This window comes from Bombina bombina, chromosome 3 (genome assembly GCF_027579735.1).
Source record: "Bombina bombina isolate aBomBom1 chromosome 3, aBomBom1.pri, whole genome shotgun sequence".
Classification (NCBI taxonomy): Eukaryota; Metazoa; Chordata; class Amphibia; order Anura; family Bombinatoridae; genus Bombina; species Bombina bombina.
The window spans coordinates 1,162,925,719-1,162,949,523 of NC_069501.1; the positions used below are offsets into that span (position 1 = coordinate 1,162,925,719).

Genomic DNA, 23,805 nt, shown 5'->3' on the forward strand with positions numbered 1-23,805 from the left:
GTGTCACAGAAAATAAGATTTACTTACCCCAGGACACTCATCTACATGTTTGTAGAAAGCCAAACCAGTACTGAAACGAGAATCAGCAGAGGTAATGGTATATATAAGAGTATATCGTCGATCTGAAAAGGGAGGTAAGAGATGAATCTCTACGACCGATAACAGAGAACCTATGAAATAGACCCCGTAGAAGGAGATCACTGCATTCAAATAGGCAATACTCTCCTCACATCCCTCTGACATTCACTGCACGCTGAGAGGAAAACCGGGCTCCAACTTGCTGCGGAGCGCATATCAACGTAGAATCTAGCACAAACTTACTTCACCACCTCCATCGGAGGCAAAGTTTGTAAAACTGAATTGTGGGTGTGGTGAGGGGTGTATTTATAGGCATTTTAAGGTTTGGGAAACTTTGCCCCTCCTGGTAGGAATGTATATCCCATACGTCACTAGCTCATGGACTCTTGCTAATTACATGAAAGAAAAGTCTTTTGATAAAAGAAGTAAATTAAAACATATCAGACTCCCAAGACCCTTTTAGAAAAGATAAGGATAATGTTACAGTTAATACTGAAAACAGATGAATGTCATAAGAACACACAGATATACACAATCCAGGTTAAGACTACATATGCAGTCAATTAGTATAAAGCGAAGAAATATTTCTGGGTTAAGAAATGTTTACATTGCATTGACTGTAGTACAACATTAGTTATCTAGAAACACTTGGTAATTATGCCATGGTCTATCATAAAGACAAAAGGGCAATTTAAAACTGAACTACAGTCTAGAAAATATCGAGGATCAGAACGCAGTTAGGAAGTTTCAAGGGCGATTTTACAATAAGTTTTCAGGCGCTGAGTAACTTTCATTTTGTTGCTTTGAACATTAATGCATTAACTTATTATTAGTATTGTGGCACTGTGCAGTATGCTAATATGGCTATTGGCTAAGAGGTGGAAACTTCACCTCATAGAAAAAAACTGAGCTATGCCGAGGGTAACCGGAGGCACTTAGGTTAACGCTGAAGCCATGGCAAAATAAAATTTAACTTTCACACAGTTTTTTTTAAACTGATGAATAAAGTCTGCCTTTATTTTTAGTGCTGGTAAATCCTAGCATTTTTGAAATGCTAGGATTCACCATCACTTTAAATAAAAAATGGTAATTGTGAGTTAATATAGCTCCACCCCATGTTAAAGCAAGTTTGGATGTTTTTCTTCACCTGCATTATGCCATGAGTCACTAAAGCAATATGGTAGTTGTTGCTGTCTGTAAAGAAAATGACGATGCATGCAGAAACACTCCAGTCACCAGCAATTTCTTTAAAAGACCTTTATTTTCATAGGTTGGGTCCAAAAGACAAAAGTGTTTCTGCATGCATCTACTTTGCCAGTAAGGACCTAGCAAGTCTGTTACTCAGTGCCCTTATATCAAAATCAGTATGTATTAAAATGAATAATAAATCTAACCACTTGCCATTTTAACCCTTAATTTTCCAGTGAACCAATTTTACATTATTTTGCTTAGGTTTCAGATTTGTTTAGTCAAAAACTCACAATGATAACATTATATGAAATATAGGTTTCTTTATTTGAAAGGAAAGGAGAACTCAACTATAGTCTTACCTGCCCTCTTAATCCTGCTCGTGTGGTAGTAAAATTAACCTCTGTAACAATTGAAGCAGCATCAGGTGGTATGAAAGGATTAGGATTACGGGTTGCAAGAAACAGACGAAAATCTTGATTATAGTCAATGGTTTTGTCACCAATTTGAACAACGTAACGTGGTCCTGTGTAAGATAAAATGCATTAAAATAGTAAGAAGAGAACTACATGACTCGGATAAACAAATTAAATCAGGCAAAGTCTTCACTAACACAAAGTTATATGGAAGAAGTGATGGCATCATTAATAGTTGTTAAATCATCCAGCATCTATCAGTAAAACAAAATGTATGCTTACCTGATAAATGTATTTCTTTCCGGACATGAAGAGTCCACAACGTCATTCCAATTACTAGTGGGCTATTCACTCCTGGCCAGCAGGAGGCGGCAAAGAGCACCTCAGCAAAGCTGTTAAGTGTCACTTCCCTTACCCATAACCCCCAGTCATTCAGCCGAAGGGAAATAGAAAAAGAAGATAACACAAAGGAATAGAGGTGCCTGAGGTTTTGGTAAAAAAATTACAGTCTAATCTTAAGGGTGGGGTTGTGGAATCTCCATGTCCGGAAAGAAAGAAATTTATCAGGTAAGCATTTTGTTTTCTTTCCTAAGACATGGAGAGTCCACATTGTCATTCCAATTACTAGTGGGAACCAATACCTAAGCTAGAGGACACGGAATGAACAGGGAGGGGGAACAAGACAGACAGACCTAAACAGAAGGCACCACCCGCTTGAAGAACCTTTCTCCCAAAAGAAGCTTCAGCCGAGGTAAAAGTATCAAATTTGGAAAATTTGGAAAAAGTATGCAGAGAGGACCATGTTGCCCCCTTGCAAATCTGTTCCACAGAAGCTTCATTTTTGAAAGCCCAAGAGGAGACAGCCCTAGTGAAATGAGCCGTAATTCTCTCAGGAGGCTGCTGTCCAGCAGTCTCATAAGCAAAACGAATCATACTTCTCAACCAGAGGGAAAGAGAAGTAGAAATGGCCTTCTGACCCTTACACTTTCCTGAGAAACAAACAAACAAACAGGGCAGAAGACTGACAAACATCTTTAGTAGTCTGCATGTAAAATTTTAGAGCACGCACAACATCCAAATTATGCAAAAGACATTCCTTATGAGAAGAAGGATTAGGACAAAAGGAAGAAACAACAATTTCCTGATTAATGTTTCGATCTGAAACCACCTTAGGGAGAAACCCCAATTTAGTATGAAGGACCGCCTTATCCGCATGAAAAATAAGGTAAGACGAATCACACTGCAGTTCAGAAACTCTGCGAGCAGAGGAAATAGCAAAAAGAAACAAAACTTTCCAAGATATCAACTTAATATCTACAGAATGCAATGGCTCAAACGGAGCCTGCTGCAAAACTCTAAAAACTAGGTTAAGGCTCCAAGGAGGAGCAACAGGTTTAAACACAGGCCTGATTCTGACCAAGGCCTGACAAAAAGATTGAACATCTGGCACATCCGCCAGACGTTTGTGTAAAAGAATAGACAGCGCAGAAATCTGACCCTTCAGAGAACTGACTGACAAACCCTTCTCCAGACCTTCAAAGTTCTAGGAATCCTGACCCTGCTCCAAGAGAAGTCCTTTGAGTCACACCTATAAAGGTATTTACGCCATGCCTTATGGTCAATTTTGCGAGTAACCGACCTGCGAGCTTGAAGCATGGTGTCAATAACTGACTCAGAAAATCCACGCTTAGCCAAAACTAAGCGTTCAATCTCCAAGCAGTCAGCTTCAGAGAAACTGGATTTGAATGGAGGAAAGGACCCTGAGTTAGAAGGTCCTTCCTCAGTGGAAGCCTCTAAGGTGGAAGAGAAGACATCCTTACCAAGCCTGCAAACCAGATCCTGTGAGGCCATGCAGGAGCTATCAGAATTACAGATGCTCTCTCCTGTTTGATACGAGCAATGACTCGTGGAAGGAGCAAACGAGGGAAACAGGTATGCTAGACTGAAATCCCAAAAAACCGCCAGAGCATCTATCAGGGTGGCCTGAGGATCTCTTGACCTTGAATTGCACCTTGGAAGCTTGGCGTTCTGACAAGACCATCAAATCCAACACCCAGCACCCCCCACTTGAAGGTTAACCTGGAGAACACCACCGGATGGAGAGCTCACTCCCCGGGATGAAAGTTTTGTCTGCTCAGAAAATCCGCCTCCCAGTTGTCCACTCCTGGAATGTGGATGGCAGATAGGAGACAATCGTGAGCTTCCATGCACTGAATAATGTGAGTAACCTCCTTCATGGCCAAGGAACTCCGAGTTCCTCCCTGGTGGTTGATGTAAGCCACTGAGGTGATGTTTTTCAACTGGAATCTGATAAACCGGGCTAAGAACAACTGAGGCCAAGCCATAAGGACATTGAAGATGGCTCTCAAGATGTTTATAGGGAGAGAAGACTCCTCCTGAGTCCATAGGCCCTGAGGCTTTAACAAGTCCCAGACTGCTCCCCAGCCTAGCAGGCTGGCGTCCGTGGTCACAATCACCAAGGAGAGTCTCCGGAAGCATGTGCCCTGAGACAGATGATCCTGAGAAATCCACCATGAGAAAGTCTCTTGTCAACTGGTCCAGATCTATCCTCTGAGACAGATCCGAATGGTCTCCATTCCATTGTCTGAGCATGCATAATTGTAGAGCTCTCAAATGGAATTGAGCAAAGGTAATGATGTCCATGGAAGCGACCATCAGACCAATTACCTCTATGCATTGAGCCACTGGTGGATGAACAGTAGACTGGAGAGAGAGGCAAGAAGTGAGACGTTTGGATTTACTGACCTCCGTCAGAAAAATCTTCATAGATAGGGAATCTATCATGGTCCCTAAGAAACACACCCTTGTAGTTGGAACAAGGGAACATTTCTCCAGATTCACTTTCCATCCGTGGGAACGTAGAAAAGACAACAAGATCTCTGTATGAGAGTTTGCTAGTTGAAAAGATGGTGCCTGAACCAATATGTCGTCTAAGAGAGCACACAGAACCTTTGTGAAAATTCTGGGAGCTGTGGCAAGGCCAAACGGAAGAGCAACAAATTGAAAGTGCTTGTCTAGAAAAGTGAATATCAGGAACTGGTGATGATCCCTGTGGATGGGAACATGAAGATACACATCCTTCAGGTCTATGGTCATCATGAACTGACCCTCTTGGACCAAAGGAAGAATGGAACACATGGTCTTTATTTTGATGGACGGTACCATGAGAAATTTGTTGAGACATTTTAGGTCTAAAATAGGTCAAAAATTCCCCCTTTTTTGGGAACCACAGATAGATTTGAATAAAATCCTAGACCCTGTTCCCTTAGTGTAACTGGAACAATCATTCCCAGGGAGAAAAGATCCTGAACACAGTTTAAGAATGCCTCTCTTTTTACCTGGTCTGCAGATAATCTTGAGAGGTGGAATCTGCCCCTGGGTGGACAAGTCTTTGAAGTCTATTTTGTAACCCTGAGATACTATGTTCACAGTCCAAGGGTCTGGGACATTGCGTATCCAAGCTTGTTGAAACAAAGAAAGTCTGCCCCCACTTGATCCAGTACCGGACCGGAGGCAGACCCTCTGACCCTAGTCTCATATGAAGGCTTCTTGGATTATTTCCCCTTATTCCAAGTCTGATTGGGTCTCCAAGAGGACTTGGACTGCTCCGGCTTGGAGGAGGAAGAGGAAGACTTCTGACCTGACGTATTGTCACTTTCAGTTTGGCTATTTTTTGGACTTTTGTTCAGCATCTGAGGCTTATGGCGAATTTCTGTGACTTTGCTGTATAAACTAACACCCACCCTAAGGCGCCTAGGAAACTATATAGGAGGAGGTGTAAGACACTTCTATTCAGCAAACCAGATAAAGCGCTGAGAGAAATGGACATTGCAACGATCGCTGTCATTCAAAGCCATTGGGCTATTACATGACCTCCGACCTCTGAAGCATATAGGGGAGTCAGGTGACTACGTGCCCGCAACCAGAGCCTCACATACGCATTGCTTGATGCACTCACAAGGAGGATAGAGCAATACAGAAACCTCTACCAACACCGTAGAACCAACTAAGGTAACTTTACAAACCCATTAACCTCATAATGCCTCTGGACGCGGTCAGATCCGCAGAGGGAAGAGTTTTAAAGGTAATTGCCTATCCTCAAAATCTGTACCATCCCTTTATCTTTATATATTAAATTTTGTTAAGTAACAGATATCATATTTTATTTTTATTAATCCATGCCTTTTAAGCGCTGCTACACACACATTTGTTTATATAAAAAAACCTGTCTGAAAAACAGGGAGGGCCGTGGACTTACCGTGTCAAGAAAGAAATACATTTATCAGGTAAACATAAATTCTTAAAGGCCCAAGAGGAAGACACCTTCATAGTGGAGTGAGCTGTAATTCTCTCAGGAAGCTGCTGTCCAGCAGTCTCATAAGCCCTACGAATAACACTTCTCAACCAGAGAGAAAGAGAAGTGGCAGTAGCTTTCCGGCCTCTACGATCACCAGAAAAACAACAAACATTGCAGAAAACTGCCGAAAGTCCTTTGTAGCCTGTAGATAAAATTTAAGGGCCCGCACAACATCTAAGTTGTGCAACAGACGTTCTTTATGGGAAGAAGGATTAGGACAAAGATAAGGAATAACAATAACAGAATTTATGTTTACCTGATAAATTTCTTTCTCCAACGGTGTGTCCGGTCCACGGCGTCATCCTTACTTGTGGGATATTCTCCTCCCCAACAGGAAATGGCAAAGAGCCCAGCAAAGCTGGTCACATGATCCCTCCTAGGCTCCGCCTACCCCAGTCATTCGACCGACGTTAAGGAGGAATATTTGCATAGGAGAAACCATATGGTACCGTGGTGACTGTAGTTAAAGAAAATAAAATATCAGACCTGATTAAAAAAACCAGGGCGGGCCGTGGACCGGACACACCGTTGGAGAAAGAAATTTATCAGGTAAACATAAATTCTGTTTTCTCCAACATAGGTGTGTCCGGTCCACGGCGTCATCCTTACTTGTGGGAACCAATACCAAAGCTTTAGGACACGGATGAAGGGAGGGAGCAAATCAGGTCACCTAAATGGAAGGCACCACGGCTTGCAAAACCTTTCTCCCAAAAATAGCCTCAGAAGAAGCAAAAGTATCAAACTTGTAAAATTTGGTAAAAGTGTGCAGTGAAGACCAAGTCGCTGCCCTACATATCTGATCAACAGAAGCCTCGTTCTTGAAGGCCCATGTGGAAGCCACAGCCCTAGTGGAATGAGCTGTGATTCTTTCGGGAGGCTGCCGTCCGGCAGTCTCGTAAGCCAATCTGATGATGCTTTTAATCCAAAAAGAGAGAGAGGTAGAAGTTGCTTTTTGACCTCTCCTTTTACCTGAATAAACAACAAACAAGGAAGATGTTTGTCTAAAATCCTTTGTAGCATCTAAATAGAATTTTAGAGCGCGAACAACATCCAAATTGTGCAACAAACGTTCCTTCTTTGAAACTGGTTTTGGACACAGAGAAGGTACGATAATCTCCTGGTTAATGTTTTTGTTAGAAACAACTTTTGGAAGAAAACCAGGTTTAGTACGTAAAACCACCTTATCTGCATGGAACACCAGATAAGGAGGAGAACACTGCAGAGCAGATAATTCTGAGACTCTTCTAGCAGAAGAAATCGCAACTAAAAACAAAACTTTCCAAGATAATAACTTAATATCAACGGAATGTAAGGGTTCAAACGGAACCCCCTGAAGAACTGAAAGAACTAAATTGAGACTCCAAGGAGGAGTCAAAGGTTTGTAAACAGGCTTGATTCTAACCAGAGCCTGAACAAAGGCTTGAACATCTGGCACAGCTGCCAGCTTTTTGTGAAGTAATACCGACAAGGCAGAAATCTGTCCCTTCAGGGAACTTGCAGATAATCCTTTTTCCAATCCTTCTTGAAGGAAGGATAGAATCCTAGGAATCTTAACCTTGTCCCAAGGGAATCCTTTAGATTCACACCAACAGATATATTTTTTCCAAATTTTGTGGTAAATCTTTCTAGTCACAGGCTTTCTGGCCTGAACAAGAGTATCGATAACAGAATCTGAGAATCCTCGCTTCGATAAAATCAAGCGTTCAATCTCCAAGCAGTCAGCTGGAGTGAAACCAGATTCGGATGTTCGAACGGACCCTGAACAAGAAGGTCTCGTCTCAAAGGTAGCTTCCAAGGTGGAGCCGATGACATATTCACCAGATCTGCATACCAAGTCCTGCGTGGCCACGCAGGAGCTATCAAGATCACCGACGCCCTCTCCTGCTTGATCCTGGCTATCAGCCTGGGGATGAGAGGAAATGGCGGGAACACATAAGCTAGTTTGAAGGTCCAAGGTGCTACTAGTGCATCCACTAGAGCCGCCTTGGGATCCCTGGATCTGGCCCCGTAGCAAGGAACTTTGAAGTTCTGACGAGAGGCCATCAGATCCATGTCTGGAATGCCCCACAGGTGAGTGACTTGGGCAAAGATTTCCGGATGGAGTTCCCACTCCCCCGGATGCAATGTCTGCCGACTCAGAAAATCCGCTTCCCAATTTTCCACTCCTGGGATGTGGATAGCAGACAGGTGGCAGGAGTGAGACTCCGCCCAAAGAATAATTTTGGTTACTTCTTCCATCGCTAGGGAACTCCTTGTTCCCCCCTGATGGTTGATGTACGCAACAGTCGTCATGTTGTCTGATTGAAACCGTATGAACCTGGTCCTCGCAAGCTGGGGCCAGGCCTGGAGAGCATTGAATATCGCTCTCAGTTCCAGAATATTTATCGGTAGAAGAGATTCTTCCCGAGACCAAAGACCCTGAGCTTTCAGGGATCCCCAGACCGCGCCCCAGCCTATCAGACTGGCGTCGGTCGTGACAATGACCCACTCTGGTCTGTGGAACATCATCCCTTGAGACAGATTGTCCAGGGACAGCCACCAACGGAGTGAGTCTCTGGTTCTCTGATTTACTTGTATCTTCGGAGACAAGTCTGTATAGTCCCCATTCCACTGACTGAGCATGCACAGTTGTAATGGTCTTAGATGAATGCGCGCAAAAGGAACTATGTCCATCGCCGCCACCATCAACCCGATCACTTCCATGCACTGAGCTATGGAAGGAAGAGGAACGGAATGAAGTATCCGACAAGAGTCCAGAAGCTTTGTTTTTCTGGCCTCTGTTAGAAAGATCCTCATTTCTAAGGAGTCTATAATTGTTCCCAAGAAGGGAACCCTTGTTGACGGGGATAGAGAACTCTTTTCCACGTTCACTTTCCAGCCGTGAGATCTGAGAAAGGCCAGGACAATGTCCGTGTGAGCCTTTGCTTGAGGAAGGGACGACGCTTGAATCAGAATGTCGTCCAGGTAAGGTACTACTGCAATGCCCCTTGGTCTTAGCACCGCTAGAAGGGACCCTAGTACCTTTGTGAAAATCCTTGGAGCAGTGGCTAATCCGAAAGGAAGCGCCACGAACTGGTAATGTTTGTCCAGGAATGCAAACCTTAGGAACCGATGATGTTCCTTGTGGATAGGAATATGTAGATACGCATCCTTTAAATCCACCGTGGTCATGAATTGACCTTCCTGGATGGAAGGGAGGATAGTTCGAATGGTTTCCATCTTGAACGATGGGACCTTGAGAAATTTGTTTAAGATCTTGAGATCTAGGATTGGTCTGAACGTTCCCTCTTTTTTGGGAACTATGAACAGATTGGAGTAGAACCCCATCCCTTGTTCTCTTAATGGAACAGGATGAATCACTCCCATTTTTAACAGGTCTTCTACACAATGCAAGAACGCCTGTCTTTTTATGTGGTCTGAAGACAACTGCGACCTGTGGAACCTCCCCCTTGGGGGAAGTCCCTTGAATTCCAGAAGATAACCCTGGGAGACTATTTCTAGCGCCCAAGGATCCAGAACATCTCTTGCCCAAGCCTGAGCGAAGAGAGAGAGTCTGCCCCCCACCAGATCCGGTCCCGGATCGGGGGCCAATATTTCATGCTGTCTTGGTAGCAGTGGCAGGTTTCTTGGCCTGCTTTCCCTTGTTCCAGCCTTGCATTGGTCTCCAAGCTGGCTTGGCCTGAGAAGTATTACCCTCTTGCTTAGAGGACGTAGCACCTTGGGCTGGTCCGTTTTTACGAAAGGGACGAAAATTAGGTCTATTTTTTGCCTTGAAAGGCCGATCCTGAGGAAGGGCGTGGCCCTTACCCCCAGTGATATCAGAGATAATCTCCTTCAAGTCAGGACCAAACAACGTTTTCCCCTTGAAAGGAATGTTTAGTAGCTTGTTCTTGGAAGACGCATCAGCCGACCAAGATTTCAACCAAAGCGCTCTGCGCGCCACAATAGCAAACCCAGAGTTCTTAGCCGCTAACTTAGCCAATTGCAAAGAGGCGTCTAGAGTGAAAGAATTAGCCAATTTGAGAGCATTGATTCTGTCCATAATCTCCTCATAAGGAGGAGAGTCACTATCGAGCACCTTAAGCAGTTCATCAAACCAGAAATATGCGGCAGTAGTGACAGGGACAATGCATGAAATGGGTTGTAGAAGGTAACCCTGCTGAACAAACATCTTTTTAAGCAAACCTTCTAATTTTTTATCCATAGGATCTTTGAAAGCACAACTATCCTCTATGGGAATAGTGGTGCGTTTGTTTAAAGTAGAAACCGCTCCCTCGACCTTGGGGACTGACTGCCATAAGTCCTTTCTGGGGTCGACCATAGGAAACAATTTTTTAAATATGGGGGGAGGGACGAAAGGAATACCGGGCCTTTCCCATTCTTTATTAACAATGTCCGCCACCCGCTTGGGTATAGGAAAAGCTTCTGGGAGCCCCGGCACCTCTAGGAACTTGTCCATTTTACATAGTTTCTCTGGGATGACTAAATTTTCACAATCATCCAGAGTGGATAATACCTCCTTAAGCAAAATGCGGAGATGTTCCAATTTAAATTTAAATGTAATCACATCAGATTCAGCCTGCTGAGAAATGTTCCCTAAATCAGTAATTTCTCCCTCAGACAAAACCTCCCTGGCCCCCTCAGATTGGGTTAGGGGCCCTTCAGAGATATTAATATCAGCGTCGTCATGCTCTTCAGTAACTAAAACAGAGCAGCCACGCTTACGCTGACAAGGGTTCATTTTGGCTAAAATGTTTTTGACAGAATTATCCATTACAGCCGTTAATTGTTGCATAGTAAGGAGTATTGGCGCGCTAGATGTACTAGGGGCCTCCTGAGTGGGCAAGACTCGTGTAGACGAAGGAGGGAATGATGCAGTACCATGCTTACTCCCCTCACTTGAGGAATCATCTTGGGCATCATTGTCATTATCACATAAATCACATTTATTTAAATGAATAGGAATTCTGGCTTCCCCACATTCAGAACACAGTCTATCTGGTAGTTCAGACATGTTAAACAGGCATAAACTTGATCAGAAAGTACAAAAAACGTTTTAAAATAAAACCGTTACTGTCACTTTAAATTTTAAACTGAACACACTTTATTACTGCAATTGCGAAAAAACATGAAGGAATTGTTCAAAATTCACCAAATTTTCACCACAGCGTCTTAAAGCCTTGAAAATATTGCACACCAATTTTGGAAGCTTTAACCCTTAAAATAACGGAACCGGAGCCGTTTTAAGCTTTAAACCCCTTTACAGTCCCTGGTATCTGCTTTGCTGAGACCCAACCAAACCCAAAGGGGAATACGATACCAAATGACGCCTTCAGAAGTCTTTTATAAGTATCAGAGCTCCTCTCACATGCGACTGCATGCCATGCCTCTCAAAAACAAGTGCGCAACACCGGCGCGAAAATGAGACTCTGCCTATGCTTTGGGAAAGCCCCTAAAGAATAAGGTGTCTAAAACAGTGCCTGCCGATATTATTATATCAAAATACCCAGATAAAATGATTCCTCAAGGCTAAATATGTGTTAATAATCAATCGATTTAGCCCAGAAAAAGTCTACAGTTTAAATAAGCCCTTGTGAAGCCCTTATTTACAATCGTAATAAACATGGCTTACCGGATCCCATAGGGAAAATGACAGCTTCCAGCATTACATCGTCTTGTTAGAATGTGTCATACCTCAAGCAGCAAGGGACTGCAAACTGTTCCCCCAACTGAAGTTAATTGCTCTCAACAGTCCTGTGTGGAACAGCCATGGATTTTAGTTACGGTTGCTAAAATCATTTTCCTCATACAAACAGAATTCTTCATCTCTTTTCTGTTTCTGAGTAAATAGTACGTACCAGCACTATTTGAAAATAACAAACTCTTGATTGAATAATGAAAAACTACAGTTAAACACTAAAAAACTCTAAGCCATCTCCGTGGAGATGTTGCCTGTACAACGGCAAAGAGAATGACTGGGGTAGGCGGAGCCTAGGAGGGATCATGTGACCAGCTTTGCTGGGCTCTTTGCCATTTCCTGTTGGGGAGGAGAATATCCCACAAGTAAGGATGACGCCGTGGACCGGACACACCTATGTTGGAGAAATTCTGATTAATATTTCTTACCGAAACAACCTCAAGAAGAAAACCCAAACTTGGTATGAAGAACTGCCTTATCTGACTGAAATACGAGATAAGGAGGATCACACTGCAAAGCTGAGAGTTCGGAACCCTCCGAACAGAAGACATAGCAGAAAGAAACAAAACAAGATAACAACTTAATATCTATGGAATGCATAGGCTCAAACGGAGCCTGTAGTAAAACTTTAAGAACAAGGTTAAGGTTCCAAGGAGGAGCAACTGACTTAAATGCAGGCCTGATACTAAACAGGGCCTGATAAAAAAAGATTGTTCATCCAGCAGGTCCGCCAGGCGCTTGTGTAGCAGAATGGATAGAGCAGAAATCCGACCCTTGAGGGTACTAACAGATAATCCCTTCTCAAGGCCTACCTGGAGAAAAGATAAGATCCTTGGGATCCTGTCTTATAGAAATCTTTCTAGTGACCGATTCGGAAAGCACACATTTAAATAAAATCAAGCGTTCAACCTCTAAGCAGTCAGCTACAGAGAAATTATATCTGGATGAAGGAAAGGGCCCCTGAAGCAGAAGATCCTTTCACAATGGAAGTTTCCACGGAGGTAGAGACGACCTCTCTACTAGATCAGTCTACCGGATCCTGCGAGGTCACACAGGAACTATTAGAAAAACAAATGCTCTCTCCTACTTCATCCAAACGATGACTCACAGAAAGAGAACAAACAGAGAAAAAGATATGCCAACCTGAAGTTTCAAGGAACTGCCAGAGCATCTATTAGAAAGTCTTGAGGATCTCTTGACCTCGAACCGTACTTGGCAACTTGGTGTTCTGACGAGACGCCATCAGAACCAATTCTGGTAACCCCCATTTGGTTGTTAACCTAGAGAACACTTCTGGATGGAGTTCCCTCTTCCCAGTATGGGAAGTCTGTCTGCTCTGATCCGCGTCCCAGTTGTCCACTTCAGAAATGTGGATGGAAGATAGACAGTAACTGTGAGCCCCCGCCCACAGAAAAAAATCTGAAACACTTCCTTCATGATTAGGGAACTCAGAGTTCCACAGAGACTATGTTGACTGACTAGAACCCGATAAAATGGGCTAAAGACAACTGAGGCCAAACCATCAGAGCATTGTAAATCGCTCTCAACCCCAAATGGTGAAGGGGAGAGCAGACTTCTACCAGGACCAAAGTCCCTGCACCTCCAATGAGTCCAAGACTCCTCCCCATTCCAGCCGGCTGGTGCCGGCGGTCACAAATGTCCAGGAAAATCTCCGAAGCATGTTTCCTGAGACCGAAGTTCCTGATAAAACCACCACGGGAAAGAGACTCTTGTCAACTCTCTCAGGAAGCTGCTGATCTAGATTCCGGATAGACAATCCGGATAATCTCCTTCCACTGTCCGAGCATGCACAACTGCAGAGCTTTCAAACGGAATCGTGCAAGGGAATGATGTCCATGGAAGCCCATTCTCGGTCAGAGAACGAGGCGGAGCCATCGAAACTGAAAATTACAGTGCAAGATGGCGCTTCTCCGTACCTGAGAAAAAGGAGGTGGAGACACGAAGACGGCATGGAGAGAAAGAGTGCAAACATTGCGCTTCATCCTGCCACACAAAACACTGAGCTACAAGCTCTTACAAATTGTGCAGTATACTGGCACAAATAAAAAGTACATAGAGCATTGCACAGCTTCCTAAAAACAAATGGAAGAGAAATATCCCAAACTCAGTGTATATTGTGCCTCTCATAGGTCTAAGAGCCCATACAGCTATGCAGCTCCATAGAAATGGCGCCATACGCGCTCTCTCTGACCTAGTCACCTCAGACCACTCAGTCACTAAAAAACGAGGTTGCCCAAATATGCAATTAAAAAAAAAAAATTAGATCTGCTCCCAAAGGTGGTTAACCCCTTCCTTGCTATGAAGGGGATTAACCCCTAAGTCTCCAAATCTCATAACTAATGTGCCTGCACACTGTCCTAAGCATCCATAAGGATTTGTCCTACTAAAAGCAGAGGGTCCTTAACCCCTTCAGTGCCAGGCTTCTAGCCCCAGAAGAACAAAGGCACTTACCTGCATTCTAGCCGTCCGGAAGTCAGACGACTCACAAAGTATGAGAGGATGCCGCTCCTCACAGAGACCTGTGTAAAAAGAAAGACAGAGTAAACCTACTCAGGCTTTCTATACCAGGGCAGCAACATGTTAGGAAAACGCAGCAAAGCACACTTTACAAGTTCCTAACTGCTTTAAAGCTGAAGAGACTAACGTGGAGTACAGCTATACCCAAAATGTGATGGAAGATCAGAGCAATCCAGTCCTGGTTTCAAAATAAAAAAATCTTGCTAGAAGAATCTTAATCAGGACACCAAATTACTTCACCTCCTCCTTACACTAGAGGCAAAGAGAATGACTGGGGTTTGTGGGAAGGGAAGTGATGCTTAACAGCTCCGCTGTGGTGTTCTTTGCCTCCTCCTGCTGGCCAGGAGTGATATTCCCAACAGTAATTAATGATCTGTGGACTCACCGTGTCATTAGAAAGAAATTAGAATTTTGACACCCATTAGGTCTATTCTTCTTGTCTTGTGCTAGAAAAGACCCCTTTCCACCTGTAATTTCTGAATTAATCTCCGCCAGACCAAGGCCAAACAGGGTCTTACCCTTGTAAGGTAGCGAGAGGAGCTTGGAGGTAACATCATCTGACCAAGATATTAGCCACTTAGCCCTGCGGGCTAGGACAGTGAAGCATCAGAGATAAAGGAATTGGCTAGTTTGAGAGCCTTAATCCTATCTTGGATCGCCTCCAACGGAGTCTATTCTAAAATCAATTTGAACAAAGTATCGTACCAATAAGATGCTGCACTTGTTACTGTGGCAATACAAACCGCAGGTTGCCATTGAAGACCCTGATGAACTTCCTTTTTTTTTTTAAATAAGCCTCCAGCTTTTTTTTCCATGGGATCCTTAAAAGAACAGCTATCCTCATTAGGAATCGTGGTTCTCTTAGCCAGAGTAGAAATAGCCCCTTCTACATTAGGCACTGTGCGCCATGAGTCTTGGATGGAGTAAGCAACAGGAAACATATTTTTAAAAACAAGAGACGGAGAGAAAGAAATCCCAGGTTTATCCCATTCCTGAGCAATGATCTCTGACACACGGTCTGGAAAAGGAAACACTTCCACAGAAGAAGGAACATTATAGTATTTGTTAAGCTTACTAGATTTATTAGGGTTGACAGCGACAGAAGCATCGGAGTGGTCCAATGTAGCCGAAACCTCCTTAAGCAGTAAACAAAGGAGTTCAAGCTTAAATCTGAAGCTTACCTCTTCAGAATCAGACAAAGGATTTATACTGTCAGAATCTGAGATTTCGCCCTCAGAGGCTACCGAGGTATCCTCCTCATCAGACTTATGAAGGAGGTCAACCTTCGCAGCAGCAGATGGCACAGACACCTTACTATCAGAAAAATGCTTAGTTTTCCTCTTGCGCTTCCCCATCATGGGAAAAGCAGATAAAGCTGCAGATACCGCAGAAGGTATCTGTGCAGCAAAATCTGTTGGAAAATATACTGTTCTGTTGGAACTGCAGGGCACTGTATGTATATCCATGAAGGCTTGGGACATTTGAGGAGAAAGCTGTGGCATTGCCTGAACAGCATCATCCTGAGAGACACTAGACTCAGAAGAGAGAAAGTTATCTTTAAGTTTTAGGGTCTTAGCTAAACAAGAGGAGCAAAATTGCATAGGTAAAACAATTTGGGCCTCTAAACAAAATAAACATTTATCAAAATGACCCAGACTCCAGTTCAATGTCCATAGCTAGAAAATTGGCCCCAAAATAAAATGACACAGAAAAAATGCTATCCCTTTAAGAAGGAATTGCTTCAAAGCTTAACAATGCTAGGAGTGTACACAAACAAAAAACAAAACACACCTCTACACCCCAGAGAGACTGAGGTCCCCTACCGTATCACTAGTAAGTGAAAGAGGACGAGTGAAGAGCTCTAGAAACGTATCTCGTAGTTGCTGCAGAGGAGAACTCACTGAAGCCGACACCGCTCCGTTCAGCATACAGACGAAAGAGTGGCGTCACGCGATCAGCAGATCAGAAACTGCGCAAAAGTAAAAGCGTGCAAACCCCAGTAAAGCCGTTACCAAAAACAAACAGCCCAAAATACCCCTCTCAATACACTGCGTTGCAATAAAGATTAAAGGTACCCTTCTTCCAGAGGCAATATCCCACAAATAAGGGAAGAATTAACCCTTAAGTCTCTAACACATACTAAAGTGCCTGCACATTGCCCCAATAAAACCTTGATAATAGGTTTAAATATGTCCCAAGTTCAGAAAAATGCAGAGTTAAAACTTGAAAAGTGCAAGTCTTCGATACCTAGAAGACAAAAGCACTTACCTGCATATCCAGCTGTTGGGCAAGAAGACAACTTACTAGGCGTGAAAGGACACATACTCCTTACAGAGACCTGTAGAAAAAGAAAGAACAGAGTAGGGGGCGTGTCTGGGCATCGTCCATGATAGGAGGCAATATCAGTAGCTCCGGGTGAGATCTGGACAATCCGCCGATTATGAACAGATTTATGCTGCATCTCTGGAAAACTAAGTCATCTACCTGTGTATTACACTTTGCTGAACTGAATGATACCAGATTTGTTGACTCTATAAACCTGAAGTGCTGATCTGGACAGTCAAGGCCTTAGGTGGCGGACAAAATACATGGCCTTGGCACCCCCCACTCGGTTATCCGGATAAAGCAGTCACAGTTGTACTGTCGGATGATAATCTTCCCTCCACAATCTACATCAACTGGAGCAACAGAGCATAAAAGGGAAGATCAAACAATGTTTAAGCTACATACACACGCTCAGAAGAGAACAGATGTAGCTCAATGCCAATTTGCTGCTTAAGAAAGTGATCACTTACCATTATGAGCGCATACTACAGGCTTGGTCTGCTGAATGGGACAGTCTGCCTGCGTTGGCAGTACAAGCTGGTCACCGGCATGTCATGGCTGGAGTAATACCTGGAGAAGTGAAGGAAGATACCGGAACCCAAGTAAGCATTCCGGATTCCACAGAGCCCTCACCCCAAGTACAGGCCCCTCCTGAGACAATGCTAAACCGCCATGAGGGTGAACCGGGAAGTGCCTCTCTTACAGTAAGCATAAATCCTGATAAGGTGCCTGCACTGAGAGTGGTGCCGCTGAGCTCCTCCGTGAAGCGGCCGATTGCGGGAGAGCCAGTGAGCAAAACCCTGTCTGACGAACTGGGTATTTTCCCATGGCTAGAGGTGATCCCCTACAAGCAGAGTTTTGGAGACAAACTAGAGCTGCTCTCTGAGCCATCAGAGTACCATCAGTTTGAGCTAACAATATGTGAGAGAAAGCAGCTCCGGACAAGGTCTGCTCGAAGGGTGGTGGAGGGTGTTGGGGGCACCCTTACTAACACCCTGACTTTAAGACACAAACAGGGGATTGGTTGAAAGACTTATATATGAACCGCACATTGCCCTTTGAAATGTCCATCAGAGAGGGCAAGTAGTTTGAGTTGGAGTAATTCTGCCACCACAATGTACTTTTAGGTTATTTATATTATTCTGTTTAAGTGTTTTATGTTTCACTCTGAAATGCCTTCGATCAGCAGCTAAGTGGATTCACACTAAAATGCACCTGCACATTCAACTTAATTCTAGATATTGATACTCATAGGCTAAGTATGCAGATTCAAAGCTACCATGTTATAACTATCCAGGTTATTAAGGGATATTGAGATAATATAAGCCTGTATTTCCGCCAATATGTCTAGGTATGTGTTAACACCTTTAACTGTATTTGTTTGGTGTCAGATTCACTAACTCAGCTAATGTATTAGTAATTCTCACACAATATGGAGTATGCACCTCTAACATTATTTAAATCCATATTTTTAGTCTATAGAAGTCTATAGAAGATATATAATTACTTTCTCCACTCTCCATATGTCCTAACTTGGTTATAAATTGAGATGAATTGCTCCAAACCTAGCTATATGTTGTTTATTGACATTAAAGGTTTTTGTTATGTCCATTTTGGCCTATTTATGTCCCTAGAGCTACGTTTCTATAACATTTATTTGATTTAATTTTGGAAAGGTTATTGGTGCGCAAATCTTACCCCTGCATAAACACTACCCTGTTCCCAAAAAAGTACAGTGTAAGAAGATATTAGTAGTAGAAAAATTGTGTGAATGCGCATAAACAGCACGGGGATAAAGGTGATTTGTTTATTTGAGCAAAAAATAGATTAGTTTAGTATGTTTCTTCTAAATTGGATATATTAATTTTAACTATAGTGATCAATGATGACTAAGCTTATTTGGTGTAAATGCTATATAGCTTAATTATAAGATGCTATAGAATAAAAATCAAAAAACAAGAATTCAGATTGGCATTGCTGTTAGTGAAAACTTGTATGGATAATTGGACCTAAAAAGTCCTACGTACTACTTGATCCAAGTTTCAGCTGGATCTTAACTAGTGATACGTATGTAACAAAAAAGTATCCTGCACTATGTATTTATAGTCTGGATTGCATGCGGTATAACTGTATAGATTTGCACTATATTGCACTTTCTAAATGGAAATGTATACCATAAAATAATACAGAGTGAAAAATAAACACCAATCTTAGGTAAATATATTAATACAATTTATTGCACATATATTTTGAAAACATATACATAAAACCCTGTGGTGACCGGTCACTAAGTAAAAAACGTATGGTTAAAAAATCGATAAAAATTATTGAATGATTTTGAATAAGAATCCCTCTTGAACCTATATGTTGGTTTCTTATAAAAGTTCAAAATGAGAGAAGTTTAAGAAAGTAAAATTTCGTTTCTGTTGTTGAAAAATATCGTAGAGTTTTGGTGAGGATTTTATCTTTCTATATATGCCAAGTTCTTTCAAAATCGTGTTGTACGTTAGATTTCTTGAAAATAAAAGTCTACTTTTCAGACCGTGTTAGTCTAACCACACTGCCGGGCTGATACACTCTGAAGTGCTTACCTGTTCTGCGGTCGTACCTTACTGCGGTAGCACTAGTGTCTCTACAGCTTGCAGCTAGTTGGTGACATCACACGCTACGTCTGAGGTTAGGTGAAGTAGATCCGTCCGATATCCTTGCTCTTGACTTCTTAACTCTGCGCAGAGTGCTCGGCTTGTGGAAGTAGTCCCACTTGTATCCTTTGCAATCCTCCGTACCCGTAGGTAGTAAAAACTTGTAATGTTGGTTATTCTTTCTTTAGTATCACCATCAACGCGTTTCGCCACTCTTGGTGGCTTTATCAAGATGGTTTAGTTGTGATAGATTCCTTCTTTATAAATGCATTGGTGGATTTCCATTGGTTAATGAAATAAGCCTCATTTTCAACTTCTTATTTGATAAAGGTGGAATTTATAGGTGGCTCTTAAGGTGGAATAGTTATTGTTCATTCTTCCTCATAGTCCACATCTTTAGAAACAGCAGGCATATTGATGTCATTCTCTTACTTAGAATTTATGCATACATTCCCAATTTCGTATACTACGACGTGTTTGATATATTTAATGTGCAACAGTCTATTTTAGTCAATTTTGACATATTTTAACATTCTTAACTTCTACAGTTATCTAAAAGATTCTCTAATTTGATGGTTGTAATTTCTTAATATTAAGGGTACATCTAAACACTGTCTATCTAAGTTGATGCTCTTTATGTCTGTCTATTGTGCAACTATTTTTGGAAACACATAATGATACATAATATTAGTTATGTATAATAGAGAAAAAAAGTGATACCAGTATTGTTATTAATATTGTGATTTTTAGGATGTAACGTATAGTTCATGTATTTAAAGGATCAAAAATTATACAACTTGGTTGTTAAACTGTTATTGGTCCTAAATAGTATTCCCTATTGTCTTGTAACCTAATCTAGTTTTTTTACACTTTCATTGCCGGGGGTATTAGTCTAAAATGAATGGACCTAGGTCTAGCTCTGAGTTTAGACCTTTTGGGTATAATGTCTCCATTTCATATATATATTCGGCTTCTTTTCTTAATAGTAGAACGTTCATAGTCGCCACCACGCCAAGGTTTTTTAATCTTACATATCCCCCAATATTTTAGATCTTTTATATTATTTTTATGTTTTAGCCTGAAGTGTTCGTACAATCTAGTATCCTGGTCCCCTTTTTCAATATGATTTAGATGTTCTCTAATCCTTGTTCTTAGGGTCCTGGTGGTCTCCCCTATGTATTGCTTCCCACAAGTGCACTGGATTAAATATATAATCCCCTTATCACTACATCTAATGGTGTCTCTTATATGATACTTCTTATTGGTATTAGTAGATATATATTCCTTACATTTGTTGCTGTGTTCGCAGGCTTTACAGCTATAGCAAGGGTAGTAGCCTCTTAATCTATTACCCATCAAGTCTTGATCTTTTGTTTTAAGTTGTTGTGCCTTCTTAGTGAAGTCACTTGGGGCTAAGATGTTCTTAATATTTGTTGTCTTCCTGAAAATAATTTCTGGACGATCTGGGATTATATCTCCTATAATTGTATCTGATCTGATAAGATGCCAATATTTGTATATTATTCTCCTTAAGAGATTATGGTGGCAACTATAATTGGTCACCAATGGTACTGTTAAATGGTCATTTTTGTTATCCTTGTTCTTTATTCTCTTTGAGAGAAGATCTTGTCTCTCTATATTTCTGACTTCAGATATATCAATTTCTAATTTTTCTGGTTCATAACCTTTCTCCAAAAATCTACTTTCCAATATCTTAACCTGTTGATCATAATCTGAGATTTTTGAACAATTATGCCTAATTCTTAAAAATTGTCCCTTGGGGATGTTGTCGATCCAACGTTTAAGGTGACAGCTATGTGTTGGAATATAATTGTTGGCGTCTATTGGCTTAAAATGATTTTTGGTTGCTATTTGTCCATTCTCTACATATATATCCAAGTCTAGAAAAGTGATCAATTCTTTACTTATAGTATAAGTGAATTTCAAATTTGCCTCATTCTTATTCATATCTTCTAAAAAAGAAATTAGGGTTTCCTCTGTCCCTCTCCATACAATCAAAATATCGTCGATATATCTTTTGTAGAGCACGAGGTTTGCTCCCAGCTCATGCCCCTGGATAAAGTGGTGTTCCCATTTACCCATAAAAAGGTTGGCATAGCTGGGAGCAAACCTCGTGCCCATTGCGGTACCCTGTACCTGGATATAGATATTTCCATTGAAAGCAAATACATTATTCCTTAAGATAAACTCTATACATTCTAGAATAAAGTTCTTTTGCCTTAATTGTTTCTCATTGTTACTCTTTAAGAACCAGTCTATCGCAGCCAGACCTTTGTCATGTTGAATACTGGTGTATAATGAACTGACATCACTTGTAGCTAAAACATAATTTTCTTGCCACTCTATGTTTTTCAGGAGATTCAGAACCTCTGTAGTATCTTTTAAATAGGATGGCAATTTCTGTACATAATCCTGTAGATGAGTGTCTACGTAGAGAGAAAGGTTAGAAGAAATGGAAGAAATCCCTGAAATAATAGGGCGTCCAGGGGGGTCAATTAGAGTTTTGTGAATTTTGGGTAAAAAATACAGCATCGCCATTTCATTCATTATCTTTTGCTTTTGTTAATAATTCTTGTAAATTCTTATTAATTTTGGTCATTGGGTTTAATTTTAACTTTTTGTATGTGTCTGTGTCATTTAGTAGGCGGTTAGCTTCAGTGATATATTTTGATGTGTCCATAATGACAACCCCCCCGCCCTTATCCGCCGGTTTAATGGTAATATTTTTGTCTTTTTGTAAATTAGTTAAGGTCTCTCTTTCTTTTTTTGTCATATTGAATTTAGTTTTACTTTTATCATCCACTTTTAATTTTGCTAGGTCACATAAAACTGATCTTTCGAACACTTCTAAATTACTTCCCTTACTCTGATAGGGGTAAAAGGAAGATTTGGGTTTGAGTTGTGTATGAGTGATATCTTGGATGGAATTGGCACCTTGCGATAGTGTCCTTTCTATTGGATTTTTTATGAAGTGTCTCTTGATTGTTAAGTTCGTTACGAATTTTTTTATGTGGATATGAGTTTCGAATTTATTTAATTTGGATGTGGGTGCAAAGGTTAGACCCAATTTCAATACTTTCAATACTTGTTCGCTAAGTTCCTTTTTACTGAAATTAAATATGCCAATATGTTCTATTTCATTTTCTTTTTGGACTGTGCATTTCTTTCCTCTTCCATTTCCCCTAACTCCTCTATGTTTCTTTTTGGCCGTATCTTTCTTTGGTCTAGGTGAGAGAAAATCTCCTTTCCAATGTAACACCTGATCAGATGGATCAAAATGATACCTTCGATATAGGTGAGACTTTGACCAATCTAGAAACACTTATGATCAAAGAATTCAAACAAAATACAGAATTTATATTCCTAGATAAATACATTACTAACAAAATAATACCAAGAGGTCTTAGGTTGGAAAAGAAATGTTCTTTTGAATTAAGTGAAGAACACAACATAGAGTGGTTCGAAACCCTGGAGAAAGCCTCGGTAGGATTGATAGAAATCATTAAAAAATCAAGAGCAGCAAGTTTAGCTGATTTTAAATCCAAAATAGAGAACATCAAACAAAGACAGAAACAAATCATTGACAGACTCAATGACACAAGCAAAAATGTACTGACAGTAAAATGGAGAAAATTAAATAGGGACCAGCAAGATTATCAACAACCCATTACTTCCCCTGAAATAACAGAAGGGATACAATCAGGAGGATCACATAATGAGATAGACACGAATGAAAATATGGAATCACAGAATGTTGACACTGAAAAAACACATAAAGAAAGAATGAGATCACATCATCAATACACACCTAGAAATAACCATTTTAAAGAGAAATATAGAGACAGTTCAGATAATCAACACTATAAACAAAATACGTATTATAATAGGAATCACAACCACAATGCACAAAGTTATTCACATAGAAGAGATTATCACTCCTTTCAAAGAGAAAAAGAAAGAAAGCACCAGTCAGAAAATTACAATTATCACAATCACAATTATAATCACACATACAATAATGAGCAATACGATCACTACAACAGAGAAATTGAACAAAATAGATTGAGACGAATAGAAGAAGTTTATAGACAAGATGGAGGATTTAGACACTATAGGAATAGGTACCAAGATCACAATAGGGATTCATATTATAGAGACATACCAACACAAAGAGAATATGAGAATACACGATCCAACGACCACTATATACAACATAGACAACAAGGACACTACATAGGACAAACACAATCAGGCTCCTTCAGGAAGAAAGAATGGACGATCCCCATTAGAAACAGATATCAGATACTAGACAAACAGAAAGACAATAGAGAAGAACCTGGCAATGGTAGAGATTCAGAAAGACCTAGCACTTCTGGGGATTTTTTAGGGGTAAGCACCCCCCTAGACCAAAGAAAGATACGGCCAAAAAGAAACATAGAGGAGTTAGGGGAAATGGAAGAGGAAAGAAATGCACAGTCCAAAAAGAAAATGAAATAGAACATATTGGCATATTTAATTTCA

The 23,805-nt window shown here is 41.2% G+C and overlaps 1 protein-coding gene across 1 annotated transcript in view; it reads right to left on the reverse strand.

Annotated features, from left to right (window-relative positions):
- Positions 1-23,805, reverse strand: part of DYNC2H1 (dynein cytoplasmic 2 heavy chain 1) — a 1,178,830-nt gene that overhangs the window by 586,108 nt on the left and 568,917 nt on the right. Inside the window, exon 64 of the mRNA XM_053705582.1 lies at positions 1,629-1,792. Within this exon, the coding sequence (XP_053561557.1) occupies positions 1,629-1,792 (164 nt within the window). The remainder of the gene's footprint in view (positions 1-1,628; positions 1,793-23,805) is intronic.